The following is a 19,509-nucleotide window of genomic DNA, read 5'->3' on the forward strand; positions in this document are numbered from 1 at the left end:
TAGACTATATCATTTTCCCTTTTGGGAAGGATTATGCAGCTTGCCTTAATATTTTACATGAAATCTTATGCAGAGAGATTTTTTATCACTCTTTTGCATATGTTTACTCACTGTTATTCATTTATCTGTTTTAACAGCAAAAGATATATAATGGAGTAATTGAAGATGTCATCAATGGAGTTCGAGAATACTTCCTGGATGAAGGAGTTGATGAGGAAGTGTTAACAGAACTGAAGCAGTTATGGGAACAAAAACTGCAGCGGATGAATGTTTTTGATCACCCAGAACCAGGTACAGCCAATACATCCCACCAACAGCAGCTTCAGCAGCAACAACAACAACAGCAGCAGCAGCAACAGCAACAACAGCAACAGAATGCACAAGGAGGTAAAGTGATAGTGTGTGGATTTATTTTTTACCAGAAATTTCAGATAGTATGACAAATTTTGTTCATTAATGTTCAATTATTTTATCCCCAAAGTAACAGGATGATTGCTGGGAATTGCATTTTTAAGTTTCATTTTTGAAAGAAAGAAATAATATATTTGTTTCCTTCCCCCCTCCCATTAGTAATACATAAATGCTAATCTCTTAACTCTTAATTACAGGAGCACCAGCATCTACCATGCTACCCACCAACTTAGTGCCGGTACAGATCACGGTACCAGCACAGCAGGCTGGAGGTGCACCAAAGACTATCACCATCCACGTGCCATCATCAGCATTGGCTAATGGTGTTGCTGGACAGCAGCTGCAAACCATCTTGAGTGCTACAGATGCAGCCCATACATTTTCACTGGAGGTAACCCAAATTCAAGATAGAGTAATCGCTTTAAGTTTGTATTCATCAGCAAAAATGAAGCACCTGGAGCTGTAGATAGTTCATTGTATTAAAAAAGTATATTAACCCCTTGGATCTGGATGCTTCACTGCCCATATGTGGCCCAAAATATAGGCATTAGGTTTATTTGAGTGGCCTCTCCAATGGGTGTGCTGCCTGTAGGCCACGCACATGCATGTTTAGGTGACGAGATTCCATGCCTTCTCTTTGTAATGTTATTTTCTTTATTCTGCATAAGTTTTTTTTAGCTTTTTTTGCCGTTTTCATTGTCTATATTTGTCATTTGATTTGCTTTATCCAGATGGTAATAGACTTTTTCGGTGCACAAACTTCATATTATTTCTCCAGATAGTCTATAACTCAGTGCAAGAATAATAATAATAAGTAACATTTCGCTATTTGTCAATTTTTCATGATATTCAGTTTTCTTAATACAACCTGTGCTGCTCATCACAACATGTAGGAGTAGGATCCTTAGCATGGAAACGGCATCCTCCCTGGAGTTAGTGCTCTTCCAGTCATGGCTTATAGATGGTACATTCCACACTAGTTTAGCAATGGAAATAATGCAAGAGTCCCCTTCCAAAATTCCCATGATGGTAAGTTCCCATCACCCCAGACCTCAGCCAAATTTTTCCATGATGGCATATACACATCACCCGGCCCCCAAACCATGATGATGGTTATGTCATCCGGATAGTATGGGTTAATATTTATATATTTTTGTAGTTGCTTCACTGATTCTTTCTAGTAACTATTAGTAACATTGTACATAATGAATTTAAGGAAATATTTATATTATAATTTTTTTCTCACGTTTACAGCCTAGTCGTGCAGCTGAAATCATCCAGAGGAAACTCAATCAGGCACTAGAGGAAAATGGAATTACTTTACCTCCACAATTGCTGCAGTACAACCATATTGCCACTACACAGGTCTGTATGTACAATAATTTGAAAAGAACTTCATTCACAGTTTTGGATTACAGAGTATAAGATGATCATAACACAATATAATCAGTACTTGTATGTTCTTAGGTGGACGGAGCATTTGATGAAGAAGAACTTGGCCCAACTCCTAGTACTTCCAAAGGAAAGGCAAGCAAACCAGCTTTGGCTCAGATGACGTGGAACAAAGAAAGCCAACCATCCCTGTCTGTTGACAGAGGCACAATGGACAGACTTCTTTTTGCAAGATTGAAAGCTTCACAGGTGAGTTGACATTGTAAGTTCTGTATAGCTGTTTAGTTACTCTTTATTTTCTCTCTTTTTAAGAATAGTACATCTTAGCTTATGCAGGATTATTTATTTTTATATGACCAACTTGGTCACAATATTTTATGTTTGGTAGGATGAATATTTGGAAATTCTTAATTCCTGCAAAGTGATTTTAGGACTTCAGGTTTCAGATTGAGAATGTCAAATAAGATTTTGTTATATAAAGGAACTCCTTTCAGGTTGATGGTGCATATGGAACTGGAGACAGTTCATCTGAGATTTCAGAAGATGAAGATGATGACGATGATGAAAAGGATGATGAAGAGGATAAGAAATCTTTAGATGGGGAAGAGGAAGAAGATGAAGATGATGCACAAGAAGAGGTAACTTTTTTTAATGAGTGACAAATCAGTTTCAGAAAAAAAAGGAACATATTTGGAAAGATCAATGGACATTAGTATAACAGTGATCCTTAGTATAGAAAATAAATTCCTGTTGCTAGTATTATTTCAGTAAGGTACATTGGCATTTAGACCTGGGTCTATACCAGACTAAAAGAAATTGCTAAAATTATATATGGTTGCATTCACTGAAGTAGGTAATATTGGACAAAAGGCAAAAGCATTGTTTTTGTAATATATATATATATATATATATATATATATATATATATATATATATATATCTTGTCTTTTATTGTCTTTTTATGAAGTTTGAAATACTGATCTACTGCTTAATATATGCAACATTTTCTAGTTATCTCTTACTACTATATTGTACTTCTATTACTGACAAGAATCTTTTTCTTGTATCATGCAGTAACATTCTGAGTCTGTACAGTCAGTCCAAGAAATATTGAATTGTGTTGCAGTTAGATATAGTTTTAACTGTTGGATTTGCTAAATCTGTATTGTAGTTTGTTGATTTATACTCTGCCATTTATTGATATTGAGATCATTTGCAGGAACCTTTGAACACTGATGATGATGTGAGTGAAGATGACAGTAATGATATGTTCGATACAGACAATGTTGTTGTGTGTCAGTATGATAAGGTAAGTATCATTCATTTTTGTAGTTAGGAAGATGTTTATTTTTAAAGTGGGAGAAGAAATATTTTGATGTTCTTTATAATAGGACTGAATAAACAATTTAAAACCTATGAATTCATTTTGCTACTACAGTATATATGTGTCAGAGCTTGGGCACATTATTTATAAAGCATAGCACGAAGTGGATGTCTGATAACTCAGTGTTATTATTTTTTTTTTTTTTTTTTGCAGATTACTAGAGTAAGAAACAAGTGGAGGTTTATTTTGAAGGATGGCATCATGAACCTGAAGGGTAAGGATTATGTCTTCCAGAAGTCAACAGGAGAAGGAGAGTGGTAGAAAGCATTGGATTTTTGTTTAGTCAACACTGAGGAGCACCTAGTTAGCATACCCACATCAACACACACAATCTTCTCAAAAGACTTGCACAAGAAGTGTGGGGAAGAGAACCTCAGCAGAAAGTTTTTTTTACCTCACAGGAGTTCAAGTGTCCAGGGATGTGCTAGTAGCATCTAGCAGGAAGATGATGTGCCATTCAGGGTAGCTTTTAGGTGAAAAGTGTATTCAGTGGCTCTTATTTTGTTTCAAGTTGAGGCTCGAAACAGCAGTTGGTAATTTGTACAGTATTTGATATTCATGCTAAGTGTTGTGCATATAAAAAGTAGGGAGGGTTAGAACAAAGTTCTAAAGGGATGGAAGTGTGTTTTTATCTGGAATGAAAACAGTTATGATGACATTGTTAAGTTGTTTATCATTTTTCTAAGAAGTTGGTACTTCATTGATAAGATATATAAGTCCCATTTAGGGAATATATTGTTTCGTTGAGCTGAAATTATACTCATTACAGGAAATATTGTAAAATTCTTAGTACGGTAGGGATAAAATGCAGATGATTACTGTATTTTAGATAAATATTTCATACAGTCACAATTTCCATTATTTTTCCTTCAGAAGTTTAATTTCTTATCCATATAATTTTGGAAAGTAGCAGTTTCAGAATATATTTAGGCTTGTATTTGTTTTATGTTTTTGCCCATACAATTAATCACTAGCCTTGTTTTAAACATAGATAGTCCTGTTAGTGGGGGAAGGCACCCTACTGTATAAACCAGATAATGACAACAAGATATGCAGGATGTTAAAAGGACTATTATTTAACTTTGCTTTACATATTTTGGGGCAAAACTGCTTTCTTTCAATAACAAGTTCCTTAGTACTTGAATATAAGAGACCATGCAAGAGCTTAACAATTTGCTGATATCTTTGTGTAACCTTTGAACATTTATTGTACTTCAAAGTTATATATATGCTTTGTGTGTGACTATTTGAGTCCCAGAGAAAGAAATGGAAGTGGGCTTTGTCACCACATTTTATTTATTTGTGATAATTCACAATTAATAAAGTAGATTAATAAGTTATATTGTATCCTTACAGTGTATGCCTTACTGAAAATGGAAAGAATTATTAAGCAGTAGTTTTGTTGATGATATACAAATGTTCAAATATTGGTTATCATCCTGGCACAAATTGTTATCATGAGTACTGCATATGCTGCACAGTTGTCATTGTAGAAGGAGCTCATCCACACTAGAGAAGAACCTTAATAATCAGTTCTACCTACCTTCTCAAGAGTGTACTGTCATTTTTTTTTTTTTTTTTTTTCCCCATACAAAGTGGCATAATGATTAGTGAGTTAATTTATATTGATAAAGAGCCTCCTCTGAAAAGTATTATCTAAATGTCTTTAATACCTTTGTTATAAGTTTCTTTTTTATGGCATTAAAGGTCCCAGTGTTAAAAGTAATTTGTAGTTATGAGATTTGTGTGTTTTGACATATATGATTTTTCTTTACGTTTTGATGTGTATTGTGTAATATTGGACGTTCTGGTATTAATTATATTTTATTTTATTTTTCTCTTTTGTTGGAACATGGATAATCATTGCTTAATTTGTGAAGTTAATGAATTGAAGAGGTTAATGGCTTCATATTAGTGAAAAAATAAACTGCCAGTAAGGTGAAATGTTATATTATTGTAGTTGTTAAACTTATTGTACCAAAGTAAAGTCTGTTTTCATTGCTTCATGGATAAGTTCCATGGTATAAAATGCAATGAGTTACATTAAACATATCTACAATTCATTATAAGAAAAGGTGTTGAAACATTCCAGATGAGAGAAGACTAGTATTTTCATATTTTTCTTATATTAATGATGTGAAGCAAGTGAATTCGGCATAGAATATCAAACATATTTCAATGAGAGATATTCCTCAGGTGAGATACTATAGAAGAGAATGGTTGTGAATGCAGCAGGTAAATGTAGGAGAAAATGAGTTTTGTCAGACCTGCTTTAATAAACATGGATTGTTAGCACAAAGAGGAACCTGGATGAAATATATATACTATGCAACCAACAGCTGAGTTACCTATGAAATTTAGTGAACTGGTATGTAGGGAATATGTAACAATCCAATGTTTAGAACTCTAATGCCCTAATCTACCTATATATAATTTTATAAACTTGTGTGTATCATTTGGGTATTGGATGTCACTAAGTATTTGCTTATTATAAATCACCAAAGATCTTCACTTCCAAACTCCAAAGTAAGCAAGTTCGACCCTCTTTAAGTCTCACTTTTGTGGGACAGTGAAGGTAATTCATTGTATGAATTACAGTGAAAGAATGAGTTACAGTGAACTGTTTCTGGGACTGTGATCATTTTGCCATTAAACACACTGTACAAGCCTTTATTGTTTCAAATAACCTCTAGAAGGGAGGATTATAGTGGAGCATGTTAGTGTTGTGTGCATGTTTGAGTGTTCTGTGATGCTCATGAGTTCTTCCCAATATAGAGTTCTTTCAACAGTACCCCATTTTTTTCATTCCCACATTCTTTCAACCTTTGATTTCTGTTTCCTTTATTCTTTTCTTTTATTTTACAGTGTGAATTTAAGAGTATTTGGAGGTGGACTACCAGACAATTTTTTTCTTTTCTTTATAGCCATTATTAAAGTTATGTTTTAGTTTTGTCGTTCCTACATTTTTGTCGGTAGACTCATCAATTATTTTGATTGGAGTATCAGAATTGTTCTTTTATACTCTGTGGGAGACTTAGTAAGAAAGATTCTTTGTAATTGTGCCCAATATTTAGTAAATAAATTGTATTGCCCTTATCTGTCTATATGTATCTAAGTATAAAGTTTTAAAGCCATAGTCCCTAGCTGGTGGTCCTTGGACCTCTAGGGTGTTACAATGGTAGTATCAGAGGGTTCATAATTTCAAGATACTCCAGTGTAAAACACAATTACTCATTTTAAGGCAGCTAAAGATAAGCTATCACAATTGCTTTTTCATTATGGTCTTTTTCTATTGTATACTCAGATACTTGCACCATGAATTGTGCATCTTTAGGGATTATTAGTTCTTGGCATGACTATAGTTATGTTCCATCACAAATGAAAGGCATGGTAAATATGCTGTCTGTTAAAAGCAAATATAGAAAATGATAATGGTGGTGAGCAGCAGTTGAAATAGTAATAAGGATGGTCATGAATTACATGAAAACGTGTAAATGCAAAGAATATCAAGTATTAAAAAAAAAAAAGATAAAGGATAATTGTAATGGGTTACTAGCAAAGAAAAATAATGGTAGAATAAACAAGTTATTTTTGTATCTCATCATGATGAAGCATGTAGTTCATTTCTTTCTCTTCCATAACATAACTGCAAAAAAAAAATTCAGTATGCTGCCAATACTCACTTCATCTGCTAAGCTGGTATTGCAGTCATAACTATGAAGAAAAAATGCAGGAAAGAATTTCAACTTTCATGAACTTCTATTAAACTTAAAAGACTTCATAATTGGCACTGATGTATGATTCTAATATCAATATTTATTTATTTAAAGACGATCAACATCTAAGTTATTAGTGGTGTACTCAGAATATAGCAATAGCATGAGGCCTGGGGGCAAAGCCTCCAGGTAAGGCAGTGCAATATGACATCAAAGGTCATATGGCACTATGGTAAAGTATAGCAGTAAAATGGGTTAGGAATGGGTTAATGATTAGCAAGGTACAGGTTGAACAGTACTAGAGGGTAGTACGGTAGTGAAAAAGAAGGTGCTGACTGGGTATAGTAAAGGTAAAGATTGATTGAAGAGGAAGGAGTAAGGGAGTAGGGATCATTATGATAAAGTATTGTAGCAAAAATGAGTTAACAATTTGGATGAGTGGACAGAACAAGGGGATGAAGAAAAGGAAAAGAAAAAGAAAAGACCATACAAAATTAGTTGAGGCGAGGGCTGAGAACTAAGGTAGAGGTTTCCTAAGCCCCCCCACAACAACAACGAGCAAAGGATTGAGGCCTAAGGTCAATAAAAGAATCATCACTTATACGTTAATGTATGGTTACTTGTAATTAACTGAATTCCTGAGTATATTTGATTTTGATTCAAAAACTTTCACTGCTAGTGATACCCATTTGCAACAAGTCCTGATATTGCAAAACTTTACAGTGTAATCTCTATACTGTGGTCTTCATCTGCCACCTTAAAATTTTTCCTTCATCTTTTCTATTACTCATTTTGAAACACAAGCAACAGAAACCAAAATTTGGATTTACATTGTTTTAATTTTATATATGCAGAACACACCATCCTGTGTGGACAATACATCTCTAAGGGTATAAAAACAACAATTAGAAACAATAATTTCATATAAATGTGTCCATTTATCAAGTATTGCCTACTGCCAGTTCAACATATCAAGTATACAGTTTGTTAACAATAACCAATCAAAAAGTTTCATTTATATCTTGACTCAAATTCAATATAGACTAATAATTTGTATCATCAAATCTTGTATCTCTTCATTGTGTTGTTACCACCGATCAGTTCCCATTTAATCTCTAGATACCTGACCCACACACTATGATGACTGAGTTGCAATACAGTTCAATACTTTGGTTTCTAGACATAAAAAACATGCACTTTCAATAACATTGAGACATTCAGTAAATATAAACATTATATGCCCTTCACACTCACCATAATACACACCCTAATATCTAGAAGAAAATAAATCACTGAAATTCGTTAAATTAAAAAGAATTTAATTTTACATATAACCTCCCCTATCCACATAAACTAATGCTTTATATTAGTGTCATATGAAGTTCATTAACATTCACCTAAATTATGCACTAAGCTCTTGCATTCAAATAGTATGTATGTTCTATTCACAGATTAAGAAGAAAATGCTAGACAGTAGTCAACAATTTTACAGAAAACAAAGAAAAATATTGAAAAGGATGTAAATACATGTATGTATTTCATGGAAACTTTCTCGAAAGGAGTTTTAACATCCATATTCAACATTGCACACATGAACCTCAGAGCACTCCCACACTGTTATCCATATCTACATCATGATATTACTGATAATGTGTATTACAAGTGATGACCTAATATAAGTTTATTGAATCAAAATACATAACAGTAACATAATCCAAGAATCCATATTAAGTCTGTCATTTGGCATATTCTGTATTTTCCTAGTATAATTTGCAATATCCTAGGTGAATAAATATTCATGGAGTTGAGTTTTGAAGATTCAACTGCAAACACAGATTTTAGTTAATTACTTCAATGAATGGTTAACCCATTGATGCTGAAGTGGCATGTACATACATGCCATGTTCATACATGCCATGGCCACTATGATTTTAGTTTTATTCAAGTTACTAGTCCTATCTCACATCCTTTGTTTTGATTATGAGATTCTTTTTAAATTCTAGTGCTAACAGTACGGTGGAAAAAAAAAAACAATCATCATAACATCAATGATATAATATAACATTAGAAAAAAAAATCTTAAGAATTCAAAGAATGGGTAATCAAGTAGGTCCTACAGAGGAACTCCTTGTTGGCAGAGCATTTGGAGAGTCATCTTTGCAAACAAATTTCCCAAAACAAACACTAGTGGACATGTACCCAACACCAATGGATTAAGTTTATTGAAAAATTAAAAAAAAAGCTTCGGCCACTAGGATTATTTCCAGCTATGAATTTGTAATAAATTCCTTTGAATTATATCAGGGAATCTTTCAGTTTGAACTGGAGTATCATATTTAAAGGTTTTAACTTGGTACATGTATTGGGGGAAGTAACTTTCATGGGCCTATTCTAGTGTGGAACTGGAGTGTGCAACTTTGAATGTGGCTGTTAGTGTTGTGAAAGGAATAGTGGATGCTTTATTACCAAACTTTTAAATATAATCCAGCTTACATAACTCTGGACATTTTTATTATCATATATAACCATAAATTTCATCAGAATTCCAGTGAATCCAAGTACAATAAAGCTCATACCAAAGACAACTGGTACCCAATTCTTATGAATTCATGCCACACTAATACCTAAATACCAAAAGCAAAAGGTACATTAAGTCATTACTGCAGTATATTACTTTCTGCAGTTTATATACCAAAAATTAAGTTCTGTTACATAATAACTTTACTGGACTATGATACACAATTTTTATCATCTAAATAGTAAATAGTATTTAACGTAATTTGCATAGTCTCTTTTTCACAAAATACAGTTTTGCTCTCAAATATCATAGTAATTTTCCAATGTTCCACCTACAAGGAAAAACTTTCATTACATTTAAAGCCAAAATAAAACATTATGACAAACAAAAGCCTGAAGAAGGAACAAAAGTTAGCAATTATATTATACTGAATTTATTGATTTGAAGCAAACTTTCAGTATGATTCCATTAAAATTTATATTATGATATTATATATATATAAAAAAAAGAAAAGATTTTGCTTGTGCACTTTTGCAAGAAAAATGTGGATAACAGGGATTATAATATATTGTCAAATATGCAGGTTAGTTTCCAATATGAAAACCAACAGAATTCTTCATTTGTAGAAGTACAAAATGCAAGGTCATACCCCTATACTTTCATATGAGTAATATACAACAAACTTTTTTCAAACTTAAATACAGAAGAAACAAAAAAATGCATATGCACACATTTATATACAAATAAATGAAAAAAAAGTATCTGTGAAATATTATTTGCAATTAAGGACAACAATATTTAATAAGAAGATTAGTTCCTTTTTTTTCTATGGTATTTTCATTGTTTATCTAATAGTTACATCCTGCAATTGTCCTCAATATACATTCAGCTCTCCTTTTTCTTATTTCTGTAAAGAATTTTTTTGCACACAATAAAATAACAGTATTTATTATTACACTGGTACTTGTATTTGACATTGCAGTTAGAGGTACCAATTTGTATCATATGTTAAAATTTACTGTAATGTTCATAATTTTTTGGGGCCTGCTGAACAATGATTCTCAGGTCCTGCAATGCATTCAGTATTACTGTATATAAAAAGTTTTGCTGAAATTTATAAAGTAATTTGCATAATCAGGTACCCTTGTATCTACCTTGTATTTTAAATCTGTTCGATCGCAAAGTCCACTAATCTCTCTTTGTATTTCAAGATTCTTTGGATTCCTTTTCCTTCTGAATATTTCTCCTCTTGGATCGCATTTCTTCAAGCCAAGTAACAATTCTGTTTTTAAGTTCAGTGTTTGGTTGAACTTCTTCCATGGTCAGAGGTTGTCTATTAAAAGGATCTGTTTGGTCAGAAAGCAGATGTCGAGCAATGGTCTGGCGATCACAGGTGAGCTATGAAAAAAGAAAGGAAAAGGATGAGTTTAATACTGACTTAAACACTAATATACTTACAGAATATTTTACTCCTTTAATATGGTGTTTATTACATTACTTTGTCCTATGCAGAAACATATAATATAAAATATGAAAGTTAATTTTTCTGTACTTTTTATGTGACTTGCATTACATTTGATTAGTACCTAAGGGAGGCAAGTGAAAATTTACATAATGGGAATGGAAAAACACAACAAAAAGACTAAAACTAACTACAACAGTACAGCAAAATAAACATTGAATCTCAAATATACAAAAAACAGTAAATATCTAGGAGGAACCGTGAAAATTCCATACAAACGTATTATATCCTAGTACAGATCATTAATCCACACTTACCTTTGATGATGGAAGGATGACAGGGTCAGTCATGAGATGAGACATGATAGGGTCTAGAAATTCTTCTGGAGCATCAGCCACTATGTCATCCTCTTCTGCCTGTACTTGTCCAGCCTCTTCTACCTTCTCAGCCACAGTCTGTAACTCCTCAGCTAGACCCCTACGACCAATGCGACCTATTGGCAAAATAACAAACAAATAACCATTATCATCTGCATGAAAAAATGTTACTTAATAATTCATAAAAAAAAAAAAAAAAAAAAAATGAGGTGGTCAAAACTGTTGCAAATATGAACAAAGTTTTCAAGAGTAAGTTTCTGAGATAAAGCATAATATTTAGCCAATAGAGGACAGATACAAAAATAACCAGATTACTTACATAACACATCCTGTGCTTGTGAGAATAACTTGGGTGAATATGACCTCCCATCAGCAGATACAGCTAAACAGAATGCAGCATCGGAATACAGATGTGTGTAAATAGTACAGATGTCTGTGACTATCTCTCCTGGGCGGAACTCATATTTCTCCATATCACGGACCTAGTAAACCAAGTAAACAAGGTTATACAATGATAAGCAGCTTTTTTTCCCTTAATCAATTATACCTTTTTGGAAAAAAAAACTCATATTAACTACATTTTATATACCATTGTATAAAAGTGAATCATTATTATATGAAGTACATGATCACTCCAATGCTTTTCTGTCTGACAGAAATACATATCAACACTTTATCAAAAGAATAATGTAGTTATCGATAGCAGTTATAAAAGATGGTTCTTCAGGCTTACCTTTAGATTTCTTTGCTTGGGCCCCACAAGAGTGGATAGAAAATAGTTAAGCATAGCAGCCATACGGTCAACTAAAGTGGAATGGGTGAACATTTGGGGAATCTGCAATACAAAAAATATACATAAAAAATGATTACAGATTATTCTACTCAAGTTTTTCTGTTCTGTTTCTTTCTTTTCAATAGAAAACACTTTGTTTGTTTGTTAAAAGCAAAACTAAGCTTGCACACAACTATACATCCCTATACCATACTGCATAAACTGTATAAATCTTATCAACTTATCACTATTCTTATTCAATTGATGTATGGTTTACCTCTCTGGTAAGCCTGATCAGAGTTTTTATAGTGTGACCGCCTAACATGTTGTGGAAGCGAGCAAGCAGCATCATATGCTGCATGCTGCGTTCACGCTCTGCACGTTGCTCTGTGGGGAGGGATGCCCAGTCACCTTTGTCTCTGATGGGCATTGAGATAATTTCATCAGTAGATTGCTAAACAACACTATTGGATTTCCTGCATAACTCGTTTCTAGTCTTATATAACTGTCAATAACAGTAAATATCATTATTAAGAGTACATCTTCCATTAACCTCATTTCTGAACCATTTCATTGATCAGTTGAAAAAAATATTGAAAATTCTCTACTTCCAAGTAATATAAATCACAAAAAAAGTCAGAGTATTACCTTTCCATCTGACTCTCTCTCAGCTGCGACATGTAAGACATCCCTTCATCCAATAAGAAGATGGCATCATTCATTAACAAGTTAACAAAACGTAAGAAAAGGGGTGGCTTGGCTGCTTCCATGTTGGCAAGGGCTTCATCTGCCAAGTGAGTGAAGCTCTTTCGGTGTTTGGGGGATTCCCAAAGATACTTCATGACCTCGTACCTAGAACAGGTAATCTTATTATAAAAGGCAATTTGCCCTTCTTAAGTGACAGCAACATTTGTTCTTATATCTAACCTGTTATGGACATAATTATCCTAGTTACTTAGCTGGAAAATTCTGCATAGTAATGTTGACACTTGTAGCAACTTTATAAATCAATTAAGAAATTAATATGCACTCATACTTACATAGGTCTTCTGTAGTTAAATTTATCTTCAAATGAGACACTTTGTCCCGTCATTTCAATACTAACAAACACATGTATGAGAGCTGTTACAAGATGTGAGACTGCTGGGTGGGCTGTAAATAGTTGTTCTCTGTAACCAGCCAACAGTCCACCAGTGTTAGTACTCTCTGGTAAAAGTGTCTCCAAACACTCTGCCAAATGTGCACGCAAATGTGGGTTGTTCATGCGATGTGGGGAACCCATGAAGACAATTATGAAAGACATTAGATGTGGCAGCACTTGAGTACCAGTACTGTTCTCAAAAACTTGGGCACTATATCGTCTCACAGCACTGATTGTCTCTGTCAGTGTCTCAACCAAAAATTCTGGAATACAAGCAAGATAGGCATGGTTTTCCACTTCCTCTGGCAGTGGAGCTTTTACTTCTCTTAAGCTGGTAGGTAGAGTAGGTTGATCTTGTGGGGTAAGGGCAATTTGTACCAGCCATTCTGCACTGGCTGCTAAGAACTGTAATAAATTTTCTACCATTACAGGTTCAACTATTGCTGCCTTAAATGAAAGGAGATTTGTGGTGCGTGTTTCCATGTGAGAGCGCATCATCTCTGTAGCTGGTGAACCTTGAGCTGAAGCTTCTTGCAACTCATGCTGCATCCGTCCTAGTTCCTGAGAGAGCTTATTGAGCTTCTGTTGCACCACCTGTACAGAAAATAATTTTGAACATAGTTTATCAAAACAACAACTATTTCTCTCATCAAACTGAAGAAATAGATTATTACAAAGTATGAATTTATGCAGTAAAAATCCCAATCAAATCTTGCTTATCATACGTAGAAAAATAAATGCACATATATAATTAAAAACTGAACTCCTGCTAAATACTTCTCTCTTACCTGAATCCCAAGGTGAAGAGCTCGATGAGTTAGGAAGAAGCAAGAACTGATGAACGAATATTGCTTAGGGTATAAGGGTGGCTTGTCCTCTTGCTGCGGGATGAGGGTGGTCTGTCGCCCTAAATCTCCAGTATATGCACCTACAACACCATTCTCTTTATTCATTCTTGGGGCTGAACAGTAGGTTGGGTCAATCTGAAATATTTATTTTCTAAATCAATTTACGTATATTATCAAACACTTATAAAGAAAGTATTCATCTATGTAAATTGTCTCAGCATATTTATCTAAATGCTAAACAAATGCTCATCAGGTTGACTTGCAGTGATATTTTGTATTAAAGCAGATTTTTTCTACTACCAATAACATCAAATAGAAAAAAAAGAGATAGAAGTGGTAGATGGATAGAAAGTAAGGTAAGGACAGGTCAATAGGCAGATAATTAAAAATATATTTAAAGACATATTCAAGACAATATATTTTGGAACTACGAAAATCATACAGTAACTACCTCCAGTCACGGTAAACATAAGGAGGGAAACAAACAGCATCTAAAAAATAACAAATAGAGGCAGTTCCCTCACCTTTAAAAACTTTGCAGTATTAAGGTCTTGAGTGAATGGCTGTGCTAACTGCAGCATTACCACTCCCAGATTGACCATAAAGCCATCAGACACATACACAGCAGCTGCTAGAGGGTTTCCTCCCTGTACGTGCCATAATCCAGCACGGCCACTGTTTGATTCCAAGCATGACTCTACCCAGGTTAATAGTCCGTCTTTTGCTCTGGGTGATACCTAAATGATAAGGAAGAAATTCAAGGTTGTGTGTAATAGTTTCTGAATTAAATTTGTTGATTAAATAGGTGCAGATATAAAGTACACTTATAAGTTATATAACTGCTTCATTTCATAGTTTCTATAAGGTAGTTATATCACCTTCATGTACAATAATAAATCACATATTGAAGGAGGGGGTCAAATCTATTTCACAATTCATAAACCTAACACCAACTTTAAATTCAATCATAACAATCATTAATGAAAACCATCTAAGAGTTACCTTCAAAAGAGAATAAAATATCTTATGAAGCCTGGCATTAATTGTGTTCTGTGCTATCCATATGCTGTTCTCCGTGTCTTTGTGGGTGTGGTTGGGTTGCGAGGATGGCTTCTCAAAAAATTCAAACTGTCCAGCAGGATGCTTGGGGAGGCAGGATATAGACAGGAGAACCCCTAGGGTTGTGTTTTGATATCCTCGGCCAGAACGGTCTTGTGTTACTTCTGGCAGAAGAGGGAACAAGAAATTAAATAGTAATTTTTCAAAGACAGTGATTGAACAAATTGCATCAAATAATATAATATATATATTGCAAAAATATATTATTGTCTACAAAATTGGGCAAGTATCAATAAAAATATGATAAAGTACATGACAGATGTAACAAGAATAAAAAAAGTTATATGATAGTACAAAAATAAGGATAAAAATAATATCGCTATGAAAAATACTATATTACAGGGTTTTAGGGGGGAAAAAATAATTAAGTAAAATAAACAAATCAATATTTGTGACTTCTTCTCTTACCAAAGTATTAAAAAATCATAATAATATTTAAATAAATACATAAATAAAAAGAATACAAAGTATAAACATTACCATTATACAAGCCTGGTCCATTCTCTAAATAATATCTACATCCACAACTACAACAAAAGTTAACACACAGCATGCCTAAACCTAGACTGGAGTGCAGTATATTTTGCAGCAACAAGTAAAAAGACACCATTTGTTTGGTGAAATGATAGTAGATACTTACTGTCTGGGGTTTTGGTGAGAATTTCTGCTATGTGAGGACATGATGCATAAAAGTCCAAAACATCCACAAGCTGATAGTCAACTGTCATGAGTGAACAATGCATTAGTTTTTTCGTGATAGTAACTATAACCTCATCAAACAATGGAGGCACAGGAGTTCCCTGATCAGCAAGGTGATTGAGGAGTTTCTGAGTTAAGTCCTCGACAGCGGCCTCTTGACCCAAGCCTCTCAGCAGGATATCAATTAATTGGCGATCAGGCTGCTGTCCTCCATACAACTCTGGCTGTTCTAATGCTGTGGCCAGGTTTGTAATAACTGCAGCTTGTACCTTTTAAGATATGCAAATTTTATAATTTAAGTATATAATTCTCAGATAAATCAAACAAATCACACTAAATCAGCAATTAGTGTAGTCTGAGTACAATATAATTCAACGTATGACATAATTAATCCAATAGACTACATACTTTGCTTAATATTTTTTTGGTTTATGATCTACCATAAATCAAAATTGAAATACTGCAAACCTACCTGTTGAGCCAAATGGAAGTGTGGACTACTACGGACTGCCCAGCACCTACAGTATACCTCACAAAGATATACCACAACTTCAGATCTCACAGCCTCTTCCCTCCCTCTGTTGCCATCGCCAACTAAGCAGGCATCTGGGGACTCCAGCAGAAGTCTCTCAAACATGACAAACTGGAGTGATTCTGTGTCTAGGTTTCCAGCATCAGGCAGCAGTACAAGAGGACGGGAGTGGGGTCCTTCCCTCGTTGTAACTAGGAGGAGACTCTCCAGGAAAGATGTTACAGCATCACCATCAACTGGACTGGTTCTTGGAGGCTCTTCTCTGTAATACAAAATTCTGTTGGGGCACTCCAGCTACAATTCAAAGGACTCTGCATCTTATACTTGCCTCTTTCTATTTTTCTTTTTAACATTTTTCTCTCTTTCAGGAGCTGTGAAGAACATTTTAAAGAAATGTCATTTCTGAAGGAAAAAAGGGAAATCTATACATGAATATGTAATAACATACTAAATAGGTGCCATATTACCCTACCTACCATTTCTATGAATTGCAAAGTTATCATGCATGTGAAAAGACAAATAACGGACTGCAAGTACATATAAAGCAATAACTAAAAAGAAAGAGATATAAAGACAAAGCTTACTAATTCACATATATTTACTCCTACATTTCATTTGCCTTACTCATTGTATCTTCTTGTATATACTTATCTCAAATAACAGTTATTTATAATGAAGCTTTTATTAGTAACACTGATAATATATCTATTTATGCATGTACAGATAATATATAAAGAACATATACACACACTCTTCAAAGTAAACATTTCTTGCATTTCTCATGTAAAGATATATTACAGCTACTGTAGAAGACACACAATTCCTAAACCATTTCCAGTCTTTCAATTGCATTTTTGAACTGGCTTAAAATAGTTTAGCATATCAGACTATGATCTTATTGTAATTTCTAATTCCAATTCAAAATCCATTTCTTTCATCAACTTTTTGTTCTATTTTCAGACCAAAATCATACATCACTTACTATTCATCTAAAAAAATTATATAAAAAAAATTAATGAAAATAAAGATAAGTTAAAAATAAAAATAAATGAAAATTAAAGAAATGGAGATAGACTTTACCTTTCCCCAGACTGCTGAAGCACAGATTGTGAATCATTGTCCTCCTCATCATCATGCTGCTTCTGGTGTTCTGCCTGAAACTGCTCGGCCTCTTTTAGAGTGCTGAACAGCGCAGCAAAGGGGTTGCTTTGTAGATCCTTAGACATCTTTACATTACCTGTAATATCCAGAATATTTTGTTATCTCAGAATTCAGAGATATGCTTAGTTACACTTGTATTCTAGACTCTCTATATGTGACTGTCTAGTGCACTTCTATGATAATAATCCAAGTGTAGAGAAAGGCAAAAATAAAAAATGGTGCATTGTTGTATAAATTAACCTGTAGAGGTAAATAAGGGTAAACGTATATTAACCACATGCGCCTGGGAAAATGAATAAAAAATGGGGAAAATTAATAAAAAAAAAGGGAAAATGCTCTGCTCATTTTTTATATTTTTGTGAAATGTCTATGCACATACATGGCTCTGCTAGTGCTTAACCACCAAGGAGCCAATTAGTAGATCTTGTGACCTTACCCAATTTCACCTTTCCTTGAATTGGCGGGAAAAACGTGTTTTTTACTAATGCTAAGAATATCGATGGTGTTATTTTATTTTAAACATTATATTTACCATAATCTTATAAACATTAGTAACAGCAAAATAAGATAACGTAAAATATTTTCGTAAATCAAGGAAAAGGGTAAACTGGCGAGACAGGCAGTACTCATAATTGGCTCATTAGTGACTTAGTACAAGTGTAGCCATCTATGTAAAAAAACAATTAAACAAGTAAACTCACAGAGGGCATGGCATGTAAGTACATGTCATGCCCGTCAACATTAGCCTTTGCTGGCGTCCCAAAGGAATGAAGGCCACAATCACCTGATTGGATTCTATTAACTTTTACCAATTTCAATTTAATCGATAAGATAATTATCAATTAATGTCTTTATTCATCAAACTAAAAATTCATTGTCCTTATCCCTAATAGCTATGTTTATCCTTTTTATTATCACTGTTATGATCAACAGTCTGGTTATTGGCAATATTTTCCGACAATCTAATTCCTTCTTTACGATATAAGATGCCTAGCCATGGTGAATTTTCATATATCAAAGAAAATAAATGAATCTCATACGTTTTTCAACCAAAACTACCTAAAGTGACAAGAAAAAAATTACAGGTACCCTATATACATATAATGATTCCTAAATTGTATTTGCTTTCATTTTATTTTACCTCCTGTGCATTTCAATGAATTTTGCCCACTGGAGATACCATACTAGTCAGGCTTGTTAAAGATGACTGATTCTCATAAAATAACTTATCTCCTGATGCCTTTTCAATACAGCAAATAGGTCTTACCATACACTGTAAAGCTATAAAATACTTTCATGAATGAACATAAAAATATCAAAATCGAAAAATCAAATCAAACATTATCGAAATTACAAGATCACTTTCCACATTCCTGTGGATTGATGTCATATTCGGCAATCAGTACATGTTTCGTAATCTTCTTTTTCAATTTCAAAACAAAACTTATTTTTAAAACACAATAAAGCCAAAGAAATAGGGCCAATTTGTTTCCAAAAGGAACACCCACATTCCTAATTCATCTAACCAACCCCTCAACACGCACCTCTTTGAACTTCCAATAAAACTAAGTCCACAACCACTTCTCCCACTCATCTCGCCTAAATCAGAGAGCCACTTGACACCAAACTCACTCTATCTCGAAAACACTAAGCACAGGTCCTTCTCATGCTGGTCTTGTTTGGGTTCGCGATGACGTAATGTTCTGGTCATGACGTGTCGTCTGCTCTCAGCTGACGTCTGCGTCCAACACTTCAGGAGGTCAAGTCAAGGGATTATTTACCTTATGCGACGGCTGTGTAGTGTATGTAGTCCCGTCTTAGGATTTGTCTCGGTAGACTTTTATTTAATGCATTTTTTTATTTTTTATTATTATTATTATTATTATTATTATTATTATTCTCTGACAGTGACATATCTCTTGGGAGTGCTAACGGTATAACACCTATGATCGGAATATATAATACAGGTAGTCGAGT

General features: G+C 33.8%; 2 protein-coding genes across 3 annotated transcripts in view; one reads left to right on the forward strand and one right to left on the reverse strand.

The window, feature by feature from the left end:
* Window positions 1-5,855, forward strand: part of LOC125026576 (transcription initiation factor IIA subunit 1-like) — a 12,131-nt gene extending 6,276 nt beyond the window's left edge. Inside the window, exons 2-8 of the mRNA XM_047615110.1 lie at window positions 138-387; window positions 609-802; window positions 1,666-1,776; window positions 1,879-2,052; window positions 2,298-2,441; window positions 3,023-3,112; window positions 3,341-5,855. Coding sequence (XP_047471066.1) covers window positions 138-387; window positions 609-802; window positions 1,666-1,776; window positions 1,879-2,052; window positions 2,298-2,441; window positions 3,023-3,112; window positions 3,341-3,448 — 1,071 coding nt within the window. The 3' untranslated portion in view covers window positions 3,449-5,855. The remainder of the gene's footprint in view (window positions 1-137; window positions 388-608; window positions 803-1,665; window positions 1,777-1,878; window positions 2,053-2,297; window positions 2,442-3,022; window positions 3,113-3,340) is intronic.
* Window positions 5,856-7,808: 1,953 nt separating this feature from the next.
* Window positions 7,809-19,301, reverse strand: LOC125026575 (ubiquitin conjugation factor E4 A-like). Of its 2 annotated transcripts, none has more exons than XM_047615107.1 (14): window positions 19,165-19,301; window positions 17,452-17,608; window positions 16,312-16,633; window positions 15,781-16,108; window positions 15,024-15,244; window positions 14,546-14,758; window positions 13,962-14,156; window positions 13,073-13,767; window positions 12,681-12,884; window positions 12,310-12,451; window positions 11,994-12,095; window positions 11,580-11,742; window positions 11,201-11,376; window positions 7,809-10,819 (listed from the first exon to the last, which is right to left on the reverse strand). In XM_047615107.1, exons 2-14 carry the CDS (start codon window positions 17,595-17,597, stop codon window positions 10,628-10,630), a joined length of 3,099 nt encoding a protein of 1,032 aa, XP_047471063.1. In that variant the 5' UTR covers window positions 17,598-17,608; window positions 19,165-19,301; the 3' UTR covers window positions 7,809-10,627. The 2 variants fall into 2 exon arrangements, with proteins under 2 accessions (XP_047471063.1, XP_047471064.1); XM_047615108.1 differs by having other exon boundaries at window positions 19,077-19,223.
* Between the last annotated feature and the right edge of the window lie 208 nt (window positions 19,302-19,509).

This window comes from Penaeus chinensis, chromosome 6, assembly GCF_019202785.1.
Source record: "Penaeus chinensis breed Huanghai No. 1 chromosome 6, ASM1920278v2, whole genome shotgun sequence".
Classification (NCBI taxonomy): domain Eukaryota; kingdom Metazoa; phylum Arthropoda; class Malacostraca; order Decapoda; family Penaeidae; genus Penaeus; species Penaeus chinensis.